The 23,305-nt window shown below is 41.9% G+C and overlaps 1 protein-coding gene across 2 annotated transcripts; it reads right to left on the reverse strand.

Annotated features, from left to right (window-relative positions):
• Positions 1–795: 795 nt before the first annotated feature.
• Positions 796–22,939, reverse strand: TLR7 (toll like receptor 7). Of its 2 annotated transcripts, XM_057719024.1 has the most exons (3): positions 22,793–22,939; positions 22,329–22,429; positions 796–5,079 (listed from the first exon to the last, which is right to left on the reverse strand). In XM_057719024.1, the coding sequence occupies exons 2-3, from the start codon at positions 22,329–22,331 to the stop codon at positions 1,930–1,932; spliced, it is 3,153 nt and encodes a 1,050-aa protein (XP_057575007.1). In that variant the 5' UTR covers positions 22,332–22,429; positions 22,793–22,939; the 3' UTR covers positions 796–1,929. The 2 variants fall into 2 exon arrangements, with proteins under 2 accessions (XP_057575007.1, XP_057575008.1); XM_057719025.1 differs by lacking the exons at positions 22,329–22,429; positions 22,793–22,939 and adding an exon at positions 8,520–8,687.
• Between the last annotated feature and the right edge of the window lie 366 nt (positions 22,940–23,305).

Below are 23,305 nucleotides of genomic sequence, written 5' to 3' on the forward strand. Positions count from 1 at the left end.
TATGTGTTTTAACAGAAGAAAGTTTATGATGCCAAAAGCCAGTTTTTATGATGCTTTGTTTTCACTGAAGAAGTAAGGCATCTATGAAGTATGATCGTTTATAGAGGTTGTCAGATCACTGGCTCTATTCACTCCAGACATTAATTTGAGAATTTGTGATCCTTATTAATTGAGTACACGTCTTTTGGAAATAATTTATGTACTGCGTGTTGATAGCCATCTTTAAAGTAAAACCTTTGGATTTTCCATATATGAAGAAAATACAGTATCTCCCAGCTCATACTCTGAGATTTGAACCCATACACACTATCTTCCAAAGGGCACAGACACCTCTGAGATAACTTCTTTCATGAAATAAAAACAAATTGGTCACGTTTCAAACTTTGAACTCATGCAAATTTATACCCACTTGGAAAGTGTGTCTTCAGAACACCTTTGTCCTTTCTGTTGTTTTTTTGAGTAGTGAAGCCGAAGCTCAAGACTGAAGCTTTCTCAGTGTTAAGGCTGGTAAACCTCTGTTCCTCCCCTGCCCCCAAATTTAAAGGAATCCCTGTAATTGTCATCCCTGCCTCATGACTCTGAATAAAGACATGCTCTTCGGGTCCTTCTAATGTTGATGGATCAAGTTTTCAGATAATTACAAATATACAGTATTAGTTAATAAAGTGGTTTGAAAGATCATTGCATGGGGCCATTTTTCTTGGGATACAGTACTTCGCAGTGCAGATAAAAATATCTGTCTTAGCTTGGCTGCTGTAACAAAATATCACAAACTGGATGGCTTAAAAAGCAAACATTTATTTCTCACAGGTCTGAAGGATGTAAGTCCAAGATCAGAGTACCAACACGATCTGGCTCTGGTGAGGGTCCTCTTGTGGGTTGTAGACTGCTCACTTCTCTTTGTATCCTCACATGGTGGGAACACAGCAAGTTAGTCCTCTGGCTGCTTCTTCTAAGGCAGTAATCCCATCATGAGCGCTCCACTCTCATGACCTAATCACCTCCCCAAAACCCCACCTCCTAATACCATCATATTGGGGCTTAGGATTTCAACATATGAACTGGGGGGTGGGGACATTTAGTCACAGCAATATTTAAGCAGGTAAATTATCATCAAAGGTAAAGAGCATCATTTTGCATAAAGACAAAGCGCTTTACTTTTCTCCCATTTGTAAGTAGATGATGTCCATCGATGGCAAAGATGTTTCTGTTTCCCCACAGAACCCAATAACAGGCCCAAGGGAAAAGAGCGAGGAGCACTTGAGCAGCAACCACCTGCTGGGTGCCAACACTCGGTCTGCACAGAAGGGGGCTCTAGATTATACTCAAGCAACTGGTTGAAGAGTTAACTATTTTTGTTGTTGGTTTTTTCCCACTAATTAACTCTGGTATGTTTTGGTATCATATAGGCAGACCCTGAGCATTTTTTTTATTCATTATTTTGGGGGGTTACACCAAGTTCAATCATCTGTTTTTATACACATATCCCCGTATTCCCTCCCTCCCCCTGACTCCCCCCCTGAGCATTTTTTTTTACCCTATTTCTACACATACCAGTACTTCTTAAGGGTAGAAATGCAGTTCTTATCAATTTGGTGACTGTGTGTTTATGTAATAAACACAATCACAGGAGAATCAAAGTCCCATGTCCTCTCCGTGCCACCCTTCTCCCAACAGTATTTTATACAGGAGCAGAAGGCAGAGACTCAAGTGCAAATGGAGACACAGAGAGCTAAGAAAGATGACTTGATACGTATATAAATCCCATTTTTCCAATTCCTTTGTCATATATTGGTGACTCCTCTCCAAGATGGCAATCCCAGGGCTTGGAGAAGTTTCAAACACCCTTTTGGTGAGACAGGGGTGAGCCAATCCAGGCAGCCGTGCTTCTCCAGGGTAAGTCAGGCGGTCACGTTTTGCAAAGAAGGGCTAGGCTGTCTCTTTGAACACCTGACTGTAGGTCATGGGATTGTCTGTGGCCAGAGCATTTTTTAGACACTGCCAGAAGTACGGGTGAGCCTGTGGGTTTGTTGGCCACTCAAGGACAGAACTCCCACAGAGCCTCTTCCGGAGCTGGAGAAACTTGGACTTCTGAAGGGGCTTCTCAAGGAATATCAAGATAATTACATCCACTTTTTCATCCATGAGCCTCTGATGGGACAAGTAAAATGCTATCTTAAAATTCTCAGTCTTTGCATATTTGTCTGTCATCACAAACACGGTCTTTTTGCTAAGCTGTATGCTCTGGGAAAGATTTTCCAGAACGGGCTGCCCTGGTAACCAGTCCCTTTCCTCGAGACATAGATTAAAACATTTCTCTCTCGGGTCTTCCAATTTGGCCACCAGCTCATCCAAAACCCACTCTGTCACTGCTGGGTCTGTAGTGTCATACACAATAAAAGCATCATAGCAAGAATTTGGTGATATCAGACGTTGGTATCCCTGTATTTTGGCCTTACAGAAATGGTAACTATACCACACATCCCAGAAATAGAGATGGTTTGCTGTTGTGATTACCATCAGAAAGAGAACTACCGATACGAAAAATGAGAACAGGATGAAGTTAGTCAGATCTAACTCACAGGTATATAGATCCAGAGAGACTACACTCTGGCCCTTGTGTGCTCCTGGCCCCATACAAGTCACATCTGTAGCCAAGTAAGGAATAGTCACCTCTGTATGGTTAACCCACCAGACAAACCACACAGCATCACAGTTGCACAGAAACCGATTGTGATGCAAAAACAAAATGTTCAGGTTGTCGAGGACGTTTTCTGGAAAACTACTCTTTTGGATAACCTGGATTTTATTTGAGCTGAGGTCCAGATGTCGCAACTGGAAAGCATCTTGTAGAAAATACTTTGTCAACCGCCTGATTTGATTATTCTTAAGTACGAGTTTCTTGAGGCTGTGGGAACAGTTGGATAATCTCTCGGGGACAGTCTTCAGTTGGTTGTAGCTGAGGTCCAACGTTTCTAGATTCTTCAGGTACTGGAGTCTTCCCCAATTGAAAGACTTGAGCCCATTTTTGGCCAAGGAGAGAGTCTTTAGATTTGGAGGCAGACTATCAAAAACTCCACTAGGTAAGAAACTCAGGGAATTGTCAGAGATGTCTAACTCCTCTAACTTCAGCAGATTCTTAAAAAATTTTAAGTATCTGTTATCACCATCTCTCCATAAAATATCCAAATGATTTCCTCTGAATTCCAGAATTTTAAGAGATTCGCTCTCCATGGTCCTGCTGGTGGACGTGGTGATGTCATTGTCGTTCATCATCAGTTTCTTCAGCACCTTTAGGTTCTTGGTAAAGTTTAGCATGTGAGTTAATCCTTCTGACTGAAAATAATGGCTGTTACTACTAATATCTAGGACTTCCAGGTTGCGTAACTCCTCAAATGCCGTTGAGTGGAGTAAATCAAGCCGATTGTTAGAGAAGTCCAAATATTTCAACTCCACTAAAGGCTGAAATTCACTACCATTAAGCGTTTGGCTAATGCTATTCCCTGATAAGTTTAGGCATTTGAGGAAAGAAAGATGCTGAAACTCAGAAGACTTGATAAAAAATATATTATTTCTACTTAGGTCCAAGGTCTGCCCATACATGTAACAATCTTCATTAAGAGGCAAGAAAGAAGGAGGCTCTTTGTTTTTGAACCTGCAACTCCTTGCATACTCATCATACCTGAAATAATGTAATGATTCAAGGACCTCGGGCCCATGACCTTCTATAGAAGTTCTCATGTTAGAGCAGAAGCCACCTTCACTTGACTCTCCTGAAGGTGATATCTTATTCACTGAAAGATCTATGAATTTCAATGTTTTAAATTGTTTAAATATGCTGAGGTCAGCAATTTTTATAAAGTTAGTGCCAAGATCAAGAACTTCAAGATTGGAAAGATTATGTAACGGGGAGAGGTATGAACTTTTCAGCTCTTTAAAGACATAGCCTTTGATCCGCAAAACTTTCAAGTTTTTCAGTGAAGAAAATGCATCTGACAGATTCATAAATGCGTGATAGACCTGAAGGTCATAATTGAAAGACAGATCCAATTTGACAAGGTTGTGAAGAAGATACAAAAATTTGGCATCCCCAATTTCTTTGGCCAAGAAGTTTTGGGAAAGATCTAGTTCTTTAAGTTTGTTAATGTTTTTAAACCATCTTTGGGGCACATACTGAAGAGAGTTACTGTGTAGACGTAAAATCTGTAATTCTGTCAATGCATCAAAAGCATTTAGGTGGATATGTAGGGGAGAATTATTTTCACAGGGTGTACAAGGAAATGGAACATTATAACAACGAGGGCAATTTCCACTTAGGTCAAGAATTTGCAGTCGACTGAGGTTATTAAAATCACCTTCTTCTATTTTTGCAATGATGTTATTGTAAAGATAGAGTTCTGTTAAAGTAGATGGCAAAATAGTGGGGACAGCTGAGATATTGTTAGCTTTTAGGGAAAGCAATTTTAAATTTCTCATATTTTGGAAAGCATCTTTTTCAATGTAAAAGGAAACATTACAAGGATTGCGATAGTAACAGTTTTGGCCCAGGTAGAGTATTTCTAGGTTGGCCAGTTCCGTTAGGTTCTCTTTCACGATTGAAAAGATGTTGTTGGCCTCAAGGCTCAGCAGCTGTAAGCTGGGAGGAAGATCCTGAGGTATTTCTAGAAGCTGGTTTCCATCCAGGTAAAGGGATTTTAAGTAAGTGAGTTTACTAAAGCTGCTGGGTTTAACCTGCAGCCTTCTGGTGCACACGTTGTCTTTTGGCCCCAGTCGAACAGGTATGCAGTTGCATCTGAAATCGATCTCTACCAGGTGGTCCAGGCGCTGGAAGGAGGCTGGAGAGATGCCCGCTATGTGGTTAATGGTGAGGGTGAGGTTGGTGGCATTGGTGGGAATACCTCCAGGAATTTCTGTCAAATGCTTGTCTGTGCAGTCCACGATCACATGGGCGTTTGGCGCATCCACAGTGACATCACAGGGCAGAGTTTTAGGAAACCATCTAGCCCCAAGGAGTTCGGAAATTTGGATCATATTAAAAAGGATAAGAAGTTGTCTCTTCAAGGTCCACATTGGAAACACCTGAAAGTATAAGAAAGAACAAATCGCCCTTCTAAAATACACCAAGAATCAGAATTTAAAATTCCCATTTGCTGCCTCTCTTTTGCTGCATTTGAAAATAAACGGTTCAGGTTGATTGTTCTCAACTGTCTAAACAGCACCCCCACCCTCACCCAGTGACTAGAGTTGTCAATTACCTAGGTTCATGAAAACTTAGTTACATATTTAGCTTTCAGCATCTTAGCTTTTCAGTTATATAGCTTTTAAGGTGGAAGAAGCAGCATTTTCCTATTCACTGTTATTTAGAATGCTACAATGGACGAGCCATCAATTGGCTGCCAAAGTCTGAAATTTGAGAGGAGTGGTGGGGGTGAAGGAATGTTGAAATGCAGCTACATCTGGGAAGAAAAACTTCAGTGCAATTAATGTTTGTTTGTTAAGCCTGCTCTGGTACACATTACAAGAGTCCTTCACAATATTCAAGCCTCTTAATATTCTAAGTAGGGAAACAAAGGTGATCCATCACCCACATTTTACAGATTAAGACACAGCTCAGTGATATTAACTGATTTGTCCAAGGTTGCACAACTCCTGCCATTTTGGCGCTGCTATCTATAAGCCAGCTTTCCTCTTGGACTGTTTTTGGAAATCATCACTGAGATGATTTGGGGATGAACATTTTCCCCACACACTGGGTTTACACTACACAAATTTGGAAAGGGCAGAGCAGAGAGTCAGGGCACTGCCTGGGTGACCCCCAACTGATCAAACAGGATACTCATGGGAATGAAAGGGGAGGGGCTGTTAATAATTTTTGCCAAGATGATAGGCATAAACTAAGACTCTCTCAGGCCAACTGGGACATGAGGGAACCCACTCTTAATGGTGATTCTTGGGCATCCAGGTTTAGCATAAGAGACACTTGCACCCTGGGGAGAAAGGCCTTAAAAGGGAATATGGGACGCACTGAAGAGCTCTACTAACCATCATATTAACTCGAGCTTGCCCTGCATAGGAGGTGGTTTAACCATAGGCTTGCTCTCAAGTTTCAGGATTTCTATCAATATTCTCCTCCAGAACACTGGTTTTTGTTTAACCAGTGCTTATCCATGGAATGATCCAGTCTCTACAACAGGCTTCCAGATAACTAACGCTTTCTTCCTCCCAACTGACTGAATCAACCAGTCATGCTGCTATTTAATAAACCAAGTGCTTACTTCCCTTAATTCCTCTAATAGAGGGTAAATAAGCAAAATTTCCCCTCAGCTTTCTTTTCCTCTAATGCCAGATGGTTAAGAAGGATCTCAGAGAGCTTCTTCACACATCTTTACATGCCTAAAGTTTGTTGGAATTAGAGTTACGATACTTTTTTTTCCCTTTCACCTCCCTGTCTCCTCCCCATGATTAAAACCATGCACTGAGTCCAGTTGACCTCTTTTGTTGTCCTTCTCGACGTCCTCCTTGCTTTGCCATTTTAGCTGACACAATCTCAGCTGAGATGATTCCACCCTTGGTCCGCTCCAAAACCTCACCCTTGTCCCCAGGCTCTCACTCTTCCAATCTAGCCTATCCATCAAGCTTCCCAAGAAGCTTTCAGATGATATTGCTCTGAAATCTTTAAATGGTTTTCTTCTTCTTTATTATTTACCAAATAAGCCTTCACTTTTTATCACGGAATCCAAAGTCTTCCATAACTTGGCCCCACCTCTTTGTCTAGGTTGACCTCATACAACTCCCCTACCAGCTTCTCTAATCACTAAGCCCAAGGCCAGCTTGCAGTTCGCTGGAGTACTCTTCCCTGTCGTATCCACCCACCAGAATTCTGGTTATCCTTTAAGGCTATACTTCTCAATCGGGAGCACTCAGATCCCTGGGAAGATATAGCAAAGGCCAGGGAGTATGGGAAGCCCTTAGCTAAACAGTATATCTTTTTTGGGCATCAATCTCACTCAAAGATTTAGGAAAAGTGTCCACCACTCAGGGAGGAGGGATTAAGTCAAGATGAAGGGAAGGGCTTTAGAAGAGGGAAAGGGGAGAAGTACAGTGAGTTATTTGTATGGTCCCTGATAACAGGATCCCAGACCCTGAACCTCATCCCCAGCTGTTCTTCTGTCGGAAGACAGGATGGGTTCATGTATCCCACTATCAAAAGGCAATAAGTAACACTGCTAAGAGTGATATTAAGGACCAGGGAGGTCCGGATGGGGACCAAATGGATAAAGGACAAATCATGAACCAGGTGCCCTCTTCCAATCCCATTCCCATGAACCCAGATGAGACCCTGGGAAAAAAGCGGAAGGACCCCTGAATTGAGTTAAAAACGTGAAGGGGGCTTCCCTGGTAGCACAGTGGTTAAGAATCCTCCTGCCAATGCAGGGGACACGAGTTCGAGCCCTGGTCCAGGAAGATCCCACATGCCCCGGAGCTGCTAAGCCCGTGCGCCACAACTACTGAGCATGAGCTCTAGAGCCCACAAGCCACAACTACTGAGCCCTTGTGCCACAACTACTGAAGCCCATGCACCTAGAGCCCGTGCTCTGCAACAAGAGAAGCTACTGCAATGAGAACCCTGTGCACTGCAACAAAGAGTAGCCCCCCAGCTGCAACTAGAGAAAGCCCACGCACAGCAACAAAGAGCCAATGCAGCCAATAAATTTTTTAAAAAATTAATTAAAAAAAAAAAACACGTGAAGTGACTGAGACAGCACTCATCAAATTGAGCTTTCCAGGGAATGCCTAGTTTAAATATTTTTGTGATTGGGGGGAAATGGAGGCTCCAAGAGAAAAGAAGCTAGTTATAGAAAAAAAAATAACTGTGGTGCGCTGGTAAATGTTTAACAACCAGCTTTCTCCCCCATCCCCCCAATTTCTGATTTGTTAAGTCCTGATTTGTAGCATTTGCCAATTCCTGTAGTGTAAATACTCCCATCACGGTCACTTTCGAGCTGCCAGTGTGATGTCCCTGAATGCAGAGTTGGAGAGAGATGTGCAGAATTGTTCTGGCAAGCCTGTAGGAGCTGGGTCCAGCAAACCACCGACCTTAACACACTGGAGACAATGACTGTGACATCTGTAGCCTCTATACATGGACATATTATAAATTATAATGAATGCAAAATCAGTCAGAAAGTCTTTTTCTCCCTTATTTCTAAATTTTTCTTGTACCTGTCCACTTTTCCCCCTGTCTACTACCCCCACCCTACTCCACTTCGCCATGAGGTCTCACCTGGACTACCACACTGGACTCCCGCCTGGTCTCCCTGACTCCCCTCCTCCTCCACAAATCATCCGTCAGGAGCATCAGAGCAGTCTTTATAAACATGAACCAGATCAACTAAAGTGATTTCTTATTACATTTTGAATGAAGTCCAAAGTCTTTACCGAAGTTTACATTGTGCATGTTCTGACTCCAGCCTACCACTCTGACCTTGAACCACCTTTCCCCTTCTTTGACCACATACCAGATATCCGGCCTGTTTTCTGTTCTGCATTTGAGCCAGTCTTGGCACTTGCTGTTCCCTCTTTCTGAAATGATCTTTCTCCTCCTCTTCCCACAGCCAGGTCATTCTCATCCCTTGGGTGTCTGCTTAAATGACACATCCTCAGAGAGGTCGTCTCTGAGCAACTTTTCTAAATACCCTCCCATGTAATAACAGTGATAAACACAGGAACAGTAATTACCTTAGGTAGCACTTACCACACTCTGGGCAGAGTTTTCAGTGCTTTACATATATTAACTCATTTAATCCTCATAACAACTGCCTGAGGGGGGCACTACAGGTCTTTGATCTCTTATCCACAACCTTTGGAATTAGATGTGTTTTGGAACTCAGAATTTTTCAGACTGTAGAAGGTAATACGCTGCAGGTACCTCATGTTACGTAATACTCCAATTGGAGTCTGGCGCAGCATCTCATAATCAAACACACAAAAATGTGTGCAGTGAAGCACAGGACTGTCCACTCTAAATGGGATTTTTTAAAAAGAAGAAGAACTCCTCCTCCTCCTCCTCCTCCTACTAGATCATTTGGTTCAGGTCAAGATTCACCTCCAAATGAATTCAGATCAAGTCATGTTTGCCATCAACTGAGTTAGGACAAAGCTTTCAGTTAGGGGATTTTGGAATTGTAGACCTCTATGATTATCTCCATTTTACAGAGAGGAGTATCCTCTGTATTTGACTACTGTGCTTTCTTTCATAGCCTTAAGCACAATCAGAAATTATCTTGTTGATCATTTATGTGCTTCTAGTTTTTGTCCTTATTTGTTTTATATCTATTCTGCGTGAAAATGTAAGCTTCGAGAGAGCAGGGTTTTGTGTGTCCTCATGTAAAACAATGCCTGGTACTTAATTAATGCTGCCTTATGTTTGCTAAATACATGAATGAAAGAATGAATGCATGAATGAATGAATAGTGAAACAGAACAAATTAGTTAAAAGAAATATCTCCTTGGAGTAGGTTCCTTCAGGCTACACCCCCAGACTCCTCAGGGGTCACATTCTGCCTCTTCATTTGCCCTGGGGTTCCTTGTGGGGAAAGGTTTAGGAAGCTCTGCTTTTATAATGCCCAGTTCAAACCTATCTTCTTCAAGAAGCTTTCTGGGATCAACCCAGACAGAAGCAATTCCTTTCTCTTCTCATCTCTTACTCCACGGATTACACATGAGGTTGTGAAAAGAACTCCAGATGGAGGTTGGATGAACTGGGTCCTGCCCTGCCTTGGTAGTTCACTCTCTATGTACCCTTTGGAGGCATGCACTGTGCTCAGGAGAAGATCCCCTGCAAGAGGATGATGGACACAGAAACAACATGGGATGCCAAGGACCCAGACAAACTTCCTAGATCAAGACAATGGACCTGGACTGGAAAATCCCCCAACAATTCTTCAGCTTGAAACTGTACCAAGTATCTGGTGAGGAAGCATTTATTTAAAAAAATCAGAATTCCACTGACTCATTCATTCTTTCATTTGACAAATATTTATTGGATACCTCCTAGGGGCAGCAGACATAGAGTCTCTGCCCTTAAAGAGCTCAAAGCCTAGTGGAGGAGAGAAAAAATACACAGATTTAAAACAGAATATGGTATACCATCAGTTCTTTCCAGATGAGATGCTGCTACTTGCATATATGTAGATTAACTGTATGTTGTTCTTATTCCAGGAGTATTTTCTGATACTCCCAATTCTTTTTATTATTCTCAAAGGCTCCAGAGATTGTTCTATGTCTATATATTTTCCCTCTTTCTTTCATCTCATAGTGATAGAATCTCCATTTACAGTTGGGCACATGCCACTCTGAAAAAAGATTACATTTCCCAGACTCCCTTGCAGCTATGACCATATAACTAAGTTAAAGCCAACGTGATGGGAGAGGAAGTGAGATGTGTCATTTCTGGGACATGTCCTTAAACAGTGAGACTATTCCTCTTCCTCCTGTCTGCTTCCATCTGGCTTCTTGTAATATGGATATTGTAGCCACCATCTTGGATGATGCAAATAAGGACAATGTGCTAGGGCTGGTGAAGCAACAAGGTAGATGATCCAGAGTACCTAGATCCTCACATGCTCTCATAGAGCAGAGTGGAAATGAAGGCTCTGAACTGCTGACTTCTAGTTTACGAGCAATCATAAGATTGTTATGCTCAGCCAGTGTTAATTGGAATTTCTATTGCATGAATGCAAACCTAATTTTAGCCACTGTAGAATTTAGAACTTGGAAATAAATTGCTGCCCATGAGAGAACCTAAAATATGTGATACTGATATCATCAGACTATGGGCAAGAAAGACTCAGGTATTGGATATGATGTCACTTATATGTGGAATCTAAAATATGACCCAAATGTACATATCTATTAAACAGAAACAGACTCACAGAGAACAGACTTGTGGTTGGCAAGGAGGGGTGGGGGAGAGAAGGACTGGGAGTTTGGGATTAGCAGATGCAAACTATTATATGCAGAACGGATAAACAACAAGGTCCTACTGCAGAACACAGGGAACTATATTCAGTATCCTGTAATAAACCATAATGGAAAAGAATATGAAAAAGAACATATACATATATGTATAACTGAATCACTCTGTTGTACAGTGGAAATTAACACATGTAAATCAACTATACTTTACTAAAATTAATTTAAAAAGAAGGAAAGAAAGACTCAGGTATTGGAAGCTAAAAAACGAGTGACCCATGTTACACTATCACAAAAACACTTGATACAACTATCACCTACACTATCTTGGAAGGCAGAATACCTTCCAACTGTGACTTTTGTTTTTCTGGTTTTATTGAGATATAATTGACATATAACATTGTACTAGTTTTAGGTGTACAACATAATGATTTAATATATGTATATATTGCGAAATGACCACCATAGTAAGTTTAGTTACTGTGCATCATGGCACAGTTACAACTTTTTTCTTGTGATGAGAACTTTTAAGATTTACTGTCATAGCAACTTTCAAATATGCAATATGTATTATTAACTATAATCACCACACTGTACATGACATCCACAGAATGCCAATTGTGACTCTACTTTTAGGGGAAATGGTTTGACAATATTCATAATGATGGTATGTGTTGATGACTTCTTACCATTCCAGGCAATCTTATGAGAGAAATGACCTAGGGCTGAAGTTAGCCTAGCAGGGAAGGGAAGCTAACTTTACCTCTAGTTCTGCAAACAGGAATGGAAGGAAACAGAGCTTCACTAAGTGAGGTTTGCTCTGCCTGCAGCCTAAACTCTAAAGATGATTAAGACTTCCTTAATTTGGGGCCTTGTGGGGTTGAAAAATCCAACTGCCTTACCCCAAACAACAGCAGATGTTATGGATACAGCATTAAGAGGAAGTAAATATATGCTTACATGCATTTTTCTAGCACTTTCCATTAAGCATTTTCTAGCAGACAGTGAAAGCCAGCCCAGGGCCCCCAAAATCTAATTAAGAGTGCTGCCTTCCTCTTGACTCAGACAGCCTCTGGGAAGTTGATTAAATTGAGAGAGAGGAACACTGAGAGAATACAGAATCTCTAGACTTAAATGGTCTAAAGCTGCTCTATCCAATGTGATAGCCACCGGTCACATGTGGTTGCTTAAATTTAAATGAATTAAAATTAAGTGCAATTTTCTAATTCAGTTTTTCCGTCACACTAACCATATTTCAAGGGCTCAAAGTCACATCAGGCTCATGGCTACCGTATTCGAGCATGCAGATACGGAACATTTTCCATCACTGTAGAAAGCTCTATTAGACAGCGCTGCTCTAGACCAGGGCTTGGCAAACTGCTTCTGTAAAGGGCCAGTCAACAGTTGAGACCAAATTGAGGCTATGTGGGCACTTAAATAACCATGTAGAACATAAGAATTAAAGTGGTAAAAACCTTTCTTAACTCACAAAAACAGGTGGCAGGACAGACTTGATCCACAGCTCATAGTTTTCAGACCCCTGGTCTAGACAAAACCTTCCACTTGCACGTGGAACTAACTCCAAGCAAATTCAGCCCAAGTCTGCCAAATATCAGAAAAAAATCATACTACCTATAAACCTCTAAATCCATTCACATGCCACTAATTTCACCCAATAGCATTTAGCCAATTATTTCATCCTCATCCCAATAAAAAGGTTCATTTACAATGAGGACAGTGAGATACAGAGGCTAAAGAACTTGCCTGTAGTGAGATCTAGGCGGCTCAGATACAGAGCTGGCCCTCAGCCATCCTGCTAGCCTACCTTACCAGAAGTCTTGGTATCAACTCACCCATCTCTCCCTCAAGGTGGTAAACAATCTGAGGCCCACGGCCTTGTTTGCCTTTACTTGTGATGATGATGCCTGCCACCTCCTGAGCACAAGATAAATATCTGCTGAGTAAATCGAGGCTTTAAAGATTCTTAAAATCCCATGGAAGGCTCACGTTCAATGATCATGAATACTACAGTCTTTCCAAAGATCAGATTTTTGACAAGGGTATGAGGAGAGACCAGGAGGGCTGAGGGCCTCTAAAAGAAGGATTAAAATGGGAAAAGAGCCACAAAAGAAATGGGGGTGGAGTCAGAGGGAGGCTGTGGGAAGCAGATGCGCAGAAGGATTCCTACACAATCTATTTTCTGAAAAGTTCTGCCCCCTTGAGCCTGAATCCCTTGTGAGAGCACAGAGCTCATTTGTCTCTCCTGGGAACAGGCACAGACAGGATAGGACTGTCCCTGTCTTATACTCAGTCATTGAGTCCCAACCCAAATAGCCCTTGGAACGCTGTATGGCAGACAAGCCTTCTCTCAGCTTTCCACGCCAGCTGCCTGGAACTCAGATGGGCTCTGATCAAGAGGATATAATACCTTTGCGGCTTCCGAACAGAAAAGATATTCTTGAGAAGATGCTTTTAAAATGTGCAATATTCCTTTATTCCCATGGAAATTTCCCCAAGTATGGAAATTTCCCCTTTCAAACCATGGGGAACTACCTTCTTCAGACTGAAGCTAGGACCTTCACTTCAACTAATGCTATTTTTTAGTGTAAGTTTCATTCAGCATGATGCCAGGTCTGCTTTTTCATTTCATACAAACAATCCACCTTATTTTGTTTTTTTTCTTTTTTGGCAATGATTGTCAAAGATATAAGTCTTTCAGGAATTTGATTTGTAAAATAGCATAATATACCATAACAGGCCCGGCTTTAGTCATGAATCATAGCTAATTACACATGCAAATACACTGTGTAAATTTGGATGCTCAATTAGCGAGCTAATTATGGTAAAAATGGGAATGTTTGATTCTGTATGCACAGGTGCTCTGTTCTCTCGGTAAATCACCTCTTTTTGTTAAAATGGAAAACGCAGAATTCATGCCGTCACCAGGCAATCATTTGTGGGTTTTTTTTATAATAACTGCCATTTATCAGGTATTATATGCCAGATGACAAAGTAGATACATTGTTTATATCACATCACTGAGCCCTGACAATGAAGTTGAAAAGACATAATTCCCGTTTCATTGATGAGAAAACAGAGGTGAGAGGGGCATTTTCAAACCAAGATTCAAACTCCATTTTGACCAGTCATCTTCCAGTTACTTCGTGTTGTTCCATTTGGTATGATGCATACCTGTATCTTGGTTAATTTCCTTTTCAGTTAAAGGGTTCTTGGCCGTCTAATGTTTTGATATTGTGCTATTTGGAGTTTTCACAAGAAAAATGTCCAAATATTAAGAAAAGATATTTGTGATCTGAATGGGACCAACTCAAGGGGAAAAAAGAGACTTTTCGGATCATGTATTTCTTATGAGTGCATTCATGCCCAATAATGCTATGTTAACATAGTTTATGAATTTATAAATTTAAAGGCAGGCTGAGCTTTAGCTTCATAATAAAGAAGTATATGTTCAAGTAGTCATTCAACAAACATTACTGGAAATCTCCTCCATGCAAGGCACCATGTTAGATGCAGTAGGGGAATGATTACGAGTTAGACACCATTCCTGCCCAATTAGGAACCAAATTCCTCCACTGCTGTGTCTCAGAAGCTGTGTATATTCCTAAGCATTGAACTCTCTGCTTTCAAGGAAATCCATGGAGGGGGAGAAAAAAAGAGTTTGTGGGATGGGGGCTGGTCAGGCAGGCCTAAAGGTAATGCTGCCTGTCCACCCCTCAAACAGAGGCTTAAATACACAACCCTGTGAAGAGGTGACACGTGTCCCCTTAGATGCCTCATTTTTGTGGCAGGATGGTATTCAGAAGTGTTTTCTCCTGATGTAAGATTGATTTTAGATTCCTGCTAGAATGTCTATGGTCGTAGAGCTATGACTCCTAATAGGAAAACACATGGACCTAGATGAGTGTAACTTTGTTCTTTGCCAACTTTTTAGCTTCAAGACTTCGCAAGCTCATGACATGGATGCAATCTGAGGAGTTAGAAAGACAGATGGCCGGAGGGAGGAAATGAGGTTAAGTGGTTTGCTGTCTTCAACAAGTTAGAGGAAGACTAGGATTAGTCTGACTTCTCATGTTTATTTATTCTGGGGCTTAGCTCCTGTGAACTCAAAGTCAGATCAGGAGTCAGCCTAGAGATTATCACACTAAGTGAAGTAAGACAAATATCATATGATATATGTGGAATCTAAAAAAGTGATACAAATGAACTTATTTACAAAACAGAAACAGACTCACAGACATAGAAAACAAACATGGTTACCAAAGGGGATAGCAGGGGAGGGGGATAAATTAGAAGTTTGGGATTAAAATATACACATAACTATATATAAAATAGATAAACAACAAGGTCCTACCATATAGCACAGGGAACTCAATATCCTGTAATAACCTATAATGGAATAGAATGAAAAAAAAGAGTATAGATACACACACACGTATGCATGTATAACTGAATCATTTGCTGTACACCTGAAACTAACACAATACTGTAAATCAACTATACTTCACTTAAAAATAAATAAAAATTAAATTAAATTTAAAAAGTCAGCTGCTCTGATGCACACTTACTGACTGAATTCTCCTAAACCTTGACTTTCTCATCTACACACTATGGGGGTTGAGCTAAATGACTTCCACGCTCCTTTCTAGCCCCGCAGAACCTCGGGCTGCTGTTCTTTCAAAATAGTCTAAGCAAAGCTTCCAACCACTGTAAACTTCCTAAGGATTCCACAGAGAGGAAAAAAAAAAAAAAGAAACAAAACAAAACAAAAAACAATCCCAGAAAACACTAGTGCATTTTTTAATAATAATACTGCTTATGTCTTAGATACAGCTACATTTATTAGCTTTATTCAGCTCTCTGAAACAGTAAGAACAGGCAGCAGTGGATGGAAATCCAGCAGTTGGAGAAATGGGTGGAAGTGGGAAACCACCAGGAGTGGAATATGAAACATCCCTTTAAAAAGAATGTGGTAGGGCTCTAGGTATTAACATGAAAAGCTGTGTGAGATATACTGCTTTGTTATAAAGAACAAAATGAATTTTTAAGGCAGCATCAAAATAACCTATAGCATATGATCCCTTTATGATGAATCGGATTTGTATGTGCAAAGTATGGAAGACACTAGAAACTTTTAACCGTGATTTCTTCTGGGCAGTGGTAAGAAGGGGGCCTTCACTGAGTAGGAACGAAGGACTTCTAATTTCATGTCATACCCTTCTCTACTCTTGGAGTTTTTTATAAAGAATATGTATTATTTTTATTAAAACATTAAAAAAATGACAGAGGAAGTCACAAAACCTCATCGTAACAACGTGGAAGAAAATTGTGAAAAATGAACAAGTCCACCAGTATCGAGTGATACCGGCTATGTGCCAGGTACCTTTTCTGTGCATTGGATCATATCAGTGGACCAAACAGAAAAGCGTCCTGCTCTTCTGGAGCTCATGTCCTCCAAATAATAAACTCAAAAATCTATCACTGTCATAATTATGTCAGCTGTTCAGTGATAAGTGCTCTGGAAAGAGAAAATGCAGGGCAGGGTGAAGGGGATCGGGAAGTGACTACATACGGTGGTCTGAGTGGGCATCATTAAGTTGGCATCAGAGCAAATGTCATTTCAGCTCAAGGAAAGGAGAATGTTGGCCATACATATCTGTCCAGGGAAAAAGCATTCCAGGCAGAGGGAAGAGCCTCATGCAAAGGCCCCCAGGTGTAAACATGCTGGAATCATCACAAAAATGGTAAAAGATCCACTATTCCTGGAGCAGGAGTAGAGAGGTGCAGACAGGGCCTTGTCGACCATCCCAACAAGGAGTGGTAGGCTGATCTACTGCAAGTTTTTGAGCCAAAGAGTGACTTCCATGTTAGAAGAATCATGCTGGTTGCTGTGTTGAAAGAGACAATGAGGGGGTGAGTGTAGAAGCGTGGGGACCAGTCAACAGGCTATTACAGTAATTTAAGCAAAAGCCCCAGCTGGCAGCGGTGGAGGTGGTAAGAACTTGCCAGATACTGGATAGATTTTGAAGGTGAAGCCAAATCAAATATGACTTTCAAGTTCTTGGAAGAATGTGAGGAGAGGGGCTGGAGGCAGCAAACATTTCTGGGAAGTTTCCTGCGAAGGGGAACAAAGATACTGGCGGTAGTTCCCAGAGCCAAGAGGGTCAAGAGGATTTATTTGAGGCTGGGAGGAAGAACAGCATGTTGCAATGCTGGTGAGAGTGGAAAAAAACTTCCAAAAAACCCCCACCACTAATAATAATACCGATGAAGATGCAGGAGAGATGGGAGGATGTGGGCGCGGAGACTGGCTTTAGCGCAGAGCATAAAAATTCCATCCTTAGTGTAAGAGTCCGCAAATTGGTTCACCTATCTCCCATCTATCTCCCATTCTTCTTTAATCCTGGGCAGGCTTTTTTTCCATATCTGGAGGAGAGCAGCCGGAGAAGTGATGTTGCAGGACTTCCCAGGCTGGGACAGAAAAGGTGGGAGACTTTCCACCTCACCAAGCACTCCTTCTCTCTCCTGATCTCTCTCTCTTTCTCTCTCTCCACTTGACTTGGAGCCCTGAGCCATCAGCCTTGGAAGAGCCCAGGGAAAACACGGCTGCTATATTGGAGAGACCACCTGGAGACAGAGGCAGCTCGCAGCTGTGGAGTCTCCCCATCCAGGCACCAGATCTGTGAGGGGGTGAGTCCAGCCCCAGACATGGACTGCAAGTGGGGGACACACCCAGTGCTAGAGCTGCCTCAAGGAACCCAGCCAACCCATGGGCCTGCCACACATAACACTCCAGGGCAGTGGTTGTTTCAAGCCAGTGGGTTTTGGGGTGATCTGCTACGCAATGGTGGGGAACTTGACAGGAGGTCAGGCAGGACGGGCGGGTGCAGAAGCTCTAGATGGGCACACATGCAGAGGGGAGCCGCGGGGCGATCTCTTCCAGTTCCTTGAGGCACTCAGGGAAGCAGGAAGCCAAGTTATCGGCTAGGAGTGAGGAGCCGGCAGGAAGGGCTGGGGGGATGGAAAAGAGGGGAAGGTAGAGAGAGTCCTCCAGGAAGAGGAAGTCAGGGGTGATCACCTGGTGGCAGGTAGAACCCCTCACCTTTCTGTATTTCATTTGCAGCCCCTTCCAGTTTTTATTATGTAATTTTGCAAAGCTATCATCTGATTAGATTTAATGACTTGCAGCAAAATTCTTCACAAAAGGAAATTCACCTCAAGGTGAGAATATGTGAGGCCCTGAAACTCACTGTTGGCGCTCAGCTAAGAGAGGATCTGCTCCATCCTTCACTCATCTACCCACAGCCAGTCTGAAGACCAACAACCCGAGCACCCCCTGTGGGCTGCTATGTGCCGTACTTCAGGGGACCACAGCTCTGGAGTCCTCGGCTCCTTTATTTTCAAGATCACAGAGCAGAAAAAAAGCCACGCTGCCTGAGTTGAAAAGGAAGCGTTGGAATATGCATTTCTGGCGGAGGGAGTCACTGAAGCCAAGCTATGGAGGCAAAAGATTTCATGGCGCCGAGGGGATCCTGCAAATGGATGCGCTGGCTGGAGAAGCGTGAGAAAGGGACCTGGAAGAGGCAAGGAGTGCGGAGCAATTATGGGAAACCCTTGAATTTGAATTCACTGACCTTTTGTCATGTTGCCATGACACTGAATTGTTTGATAACTAGATATGGGTTGTATCTGTCACCCTAGGGGCTAACTGAGGGCTATGAATAAGGGAAGTCACTTATGTGCTACTGTTTTATAGGCCACCTCCCCTGGGAATTTCCCTAATAGACTTATGATCAAATATCCCCTTTTTGCAAATTTTGAAGTATTTCTAATTATAGGCTAACCTCTGTAATGTATAATTACCATGGACATCAAAGTTTCATTATATTTAACAACCAAAAAATTAAGTACAAGGATATAACCTACATACTTAAATAAACAGACTTTTTGTCATTTCCTTTCTACCATTTTAGCCCAACAAACCTCGCTTTCAAAATAAAAGAGTAAAATGATATAACGTAGTCTTACATAAATTAGACACTCAACAGCTACTATGCATCGCAACAGGCACCGAAGACCATAAGATATTAAATCTTATTTGACCTTATAACCTATTCCTTTTTTTTCCCCATAAATCACAACTGGCACACGTTTTTGGTAAAGGGCCAATCAGTAAATATTTTGTTTTGCAGACCATACAGCCTCTGTCAAAACTACTCAAATTTGCCCCTGCAGTGCAAAAACAGTTATATACAATATGTAAACATATACACAAACAATAAAGCTATTTGTGGGCACAAAAATTTGAATATAACTTTTATGGGTCACAAAACAGTATTCTTTCTTCGACTTTTTCAATCATTTAAAGAGATAAGAAAATTCTTACTTTGTGGGTTATGCAAAAAACAGGTGGCAGACTGGATGTGACCCACAGCCATCATTTGCCATCCCAGCCCTCAACTTTGGTGGGCCTCTGAGATATAAATGATCTATTCTTGGGGTGCAAAGACGCTGGTTGGTTCATCTGTAACGGCTGTTTTTAATTTCAGCACCATCTTCCCAATTTTTAAATAATCAATTTTAATTAATTTAGTAAATGAATTCCTTATTAACTCTTTGGCAATGAAGAAATTTGCTACAGAGCAGAATGTTTTTACTTTTAAAATTGCTTAACTAAGGACTTCCCTGGTGGCGCAGTGGTTAAGAATTCACCTGCCAATGCAGGGGACACAGATTCAATCCCTGGTCTGGGAAGATCCCACATGCCACGGGGCAACTAAGCCCGTGTGCCACAACTACTGAGCCCACGTGCCCCAACTACTGAAGCCCATGCGCCTAGAGCCCGTGCTCCACAATAAGAGAAGTCACCACACTGAGAAGCCCGCGCACCGCAACAAAGAGAAGCCCCCACCTGCTGCAAATAGAGAAAGCCCGCATGCAGCAATGAAGACCCAATGCAGCCAAATAAAGAAAGAAAGAAAGAAAAATAAAATTCCTTAACTACTATTATTTTGGCATGTTTCCTCTAACACCCATCTCCCCATTCCTGCATCTATTTCACACAGTGAGAAGCACTGTAGTACTTGCGGGGGCTTTGTCAGTGGAAAGGTTTGATTGTAAATCCTTATTCTGCCACTTCAGCGCTCTCTGACTGGTAAATCACTTTCCCTCATAAGCCTCTGATTTCTCAACTGTAAAATGGTTAGACTGCAGGGCTCTTTTGTGAAACTATTAAGAAAAATAGGTAACTCATTTATTCATGCAAACCGTCATCACAGATTAACCAACATTTAGCAGGCATCTAGTATGCGCACTAAAAAACATCAGGAATATACAATACTTAATTTCTAGCTTGCTTTTTCCATTTACTATTATATCATGAGTATTTTCTTATGTCATTCACTATTCTTTTAAAAAGTATGATTTGATGGTTACATAATATTCTACTTAATGGGTGGACCACAATTAATTAACCCCTTCCCAGCGCTGGACATGAGATCCTCTCTTAGCCATGCTGCACAGACTATCTTCATAAATTGCTAGTGACAATCCTTGATCATTTCTTTAAGAAGAGTTTCTAGAAGTGGAGTTTGCATATCAAAGGGTCTGACCTATAACTATTAATTAGATTAAATAATTTCCCTAGGCTTTCTGGCTTTCTCCATTTCTTCTTTTGAAAACTGTTTTCATGTCTTTTCTTATAAAAGATATCCCAATTTTTTTTTCTTAAGGCGTAAACTATCATAACTGAAGCCCACGTTGACTGAGTGTGTGCAAGGCTTGGTAGAGGTAGGGCAGGGGTGTCTTGCTTCCGGAGTCGAGCTGCCCAGCCAAGACCACAAGCTCTTACCCTCCTGAAACCCCAGCTCCCTCATCTGTGCCTCACAAGGCTACTTGGAGGGCAAAATCTAAACAGAGACATTCGGCTCTTAGCACGATGCTATCTGTAGTAAGTGGTCAATAAATGTGAGCTCTCTTTATTACAATCAATCCTATCAGGCCATCCCTCAAGGGGCAAAAAGGCAGATGTGGGCATGGGTTTGCCTAAAAATAGACACCTGAGTTTCTAGGAAATGAAACTTTAAGCTGTTATTTACTCTGTAACACAGTGCCCGTGGTTAACTCTTCATTAGACCTTAGACACAAAATGAGCCCAGGAGCCAACATTCAGATCTAGAAGTCAGAGTGGGTTCCTGGTGCAGGTACTCCATTGTGTCTAATTGGGGTGACAAAATAATTTCAAGAAAAGGTCACTGATGTCTTTTTCTGATGACTTTTTGGGCATGCCTAATAACTCACACCACTTGCAAAGGATGTGAACATACATTCTGTTATTTGAGCCTCCACAATGGTCCTGCAAGGCAACTGGAGAGGTATAGGGATGCTCATTTTATAGTCAAAAAAAGTTGAGTTTCAGAGGGCTTAGGTGATAAGCCTAAGGTTCCCCAGCTAGTGACTGGGAGAGCCAGCACTGACAGACTCTCTCCTTGACTAAACTTTAGACAGGCTCCTCTAAGTCACTAGGGCTTGATCTTTGGGCTTTTGTGTCCATGTGGCCAGGTTTAGCAAGAATCCCTCACCATGATATCTGATCACCCTCGCTATCTGATCAAGTCCCTCATACCGCCCATTCCCCAGGTGATATCCCATCTCCCTGGCTTGCTTTCAGCAAAAACACTGTCACGTTGGTCCAGCCAGAACCGCCCGCCCAACCCCTGATGTTTCCTCTTAGTAATTTTCCATCCACTGACCCTCCACTCTGCTCCTGGGCTATAAATCTCCATGTGTCTCTGATGTATTTGGAACTGAGCCCAGTCCTACACTGAGGTCTCGTTTCCCTGACTGCAACAGTTCCTGGACAAACTCTGCTTTTACAGCTTTATCTACCGTCCGGTTCTGGTTTTCTTTGACCGCACGCAAGCCCAGGCTCCCTGTATTCCTAGTCCTATGCGTCCCCACCACTCCCCACATACTTATTCAGATGCCACCTGATGCTAGAAAAAGCACAAAGGAACTTCAGAGATTTGTATGGTTTTAAAGCCAAAAAGGTAAGGTGAAAAAAGACCCATAGACGCTGTTTCCCCAATTCAAACATCCCCTCCTCTTCAGGGCAGGACACATTAACTGTTGGAGGAAGCTGGACAGAGCAAGTATTGATTAACCTGAAATTACAAAACACCCCCATGATTAATCTTGATTATGAAAGATCATGAAAGAAGTTTTCCTCAGCAAATAAAGTACAGGTAACTTAAACATCTCTCTTGCGAGCCGGCTTTGGTTCTTCCCACAAAAAAATGACAGATAACACTTTTTAAGGATCTCTTAGCTGTCCTTACCATTTTTAGTCTTCTTCCAAAATGAAACAGAGAGGTCTGGTTGAAGAAAGCAGAGCATGAGAGGTGTCAAGATCAGTCTGAGATGGACCCAATAGCATCAACTAAGGTAAAGAGAAAACACCAAGCTTTACATTTCAAAGACAGCAAAGTACTGAAGCTTCAAAACGTGCTGGGAACATTGCTCTAACATATGCTGCTGAAAACATCTACTAATAGTATTTACTCCCTCAAAATTATCTAGACTAGAGACATATTTCAGAAAACCATTTCTAACATTATTAAAAAGTCTAACTTTATCTTCAAAGAAATGGTATTTGAGATACCAAAACTCTTCGTGAGATTCTAAAGAAAATTTTTTTCCCCATATGATTCGGATTCTCTCTCCTCCACTCCCCCTCTCTCTGAGAACGGCTCATAGATCTAGTTACCTAAATGATCTGAGTTTGTCCCAATGTGGAAAATACCTTTCTTGGCTGCATGGAGCGCTTGAAGGTCTGGAGTCTTCTGAGGTGAATAGATGGGCTGCCGGAAACCTAGAGTCACAGAGACTCCAGGCTGCCAGCCGTGGAAAGACAAGTGCAAAGACAAGGTTAGGGGGCTGGGGGGAGGAGCGTGACTATTTAAGCCATCTCAGACATGAGGTTTGCAGAAGCAGCAGGTTCCTCTTATTTCTACTGCCACAATCGGGGCGATGTCATGTCTAAATCCAAGCAACTCGGTTGACCAATCTTTTTTCTAGGAGTTTCTCAACCTCAGCACTACTGCCATATTTGGTGAGATAATTCTTTGTGGCATAGTGAGATGTTTAGCAACATCCCTAACCTGAACCCACTAGATGCCCTTGACAATCGCAGATGTCTCCAAACATTGCAAAATATCCCCTGGGGGGCAAAAGTGCCCCACATTGAGAACCACTGTTCTACAGGTATCTTAGAGACACGTCTAAATTTCCCTCGTTCTGTCTTAGGCCCAGCTGA

Source organism: Hippopotamus amphibius, chromosome X (genome assembly GCF_030028045.1).
Source record: "Hippopotamus amphibius kiboko isolate mHipAmp2 chromosome X, mHipAmp2.hap2, whole genome shotgun sequence".
NCBI classification, from domain to species: Eukaryota; Metazoa; Chordata; class Mammalia; order Artiodactyla; family Hippopotamidae; genus Hippopotamus; species Hippopotamus amphibius.

Coding starts and splice junctions, on each gene's coding strand:
- TLR7 (XM_057719025.1), bottom strand. CDS start 8,630: ATGAGAATGACCTGGCTGTGGGAAGAGGAGGAGAAAGATCATTTCAGA. Junction 5,080..8,519: donor GAAAACAGGCCGGATATCTG/GTATGTGGTCAA, acceptor TTATACTTTCAG/GTGTTTCCAATGTGGACCTT.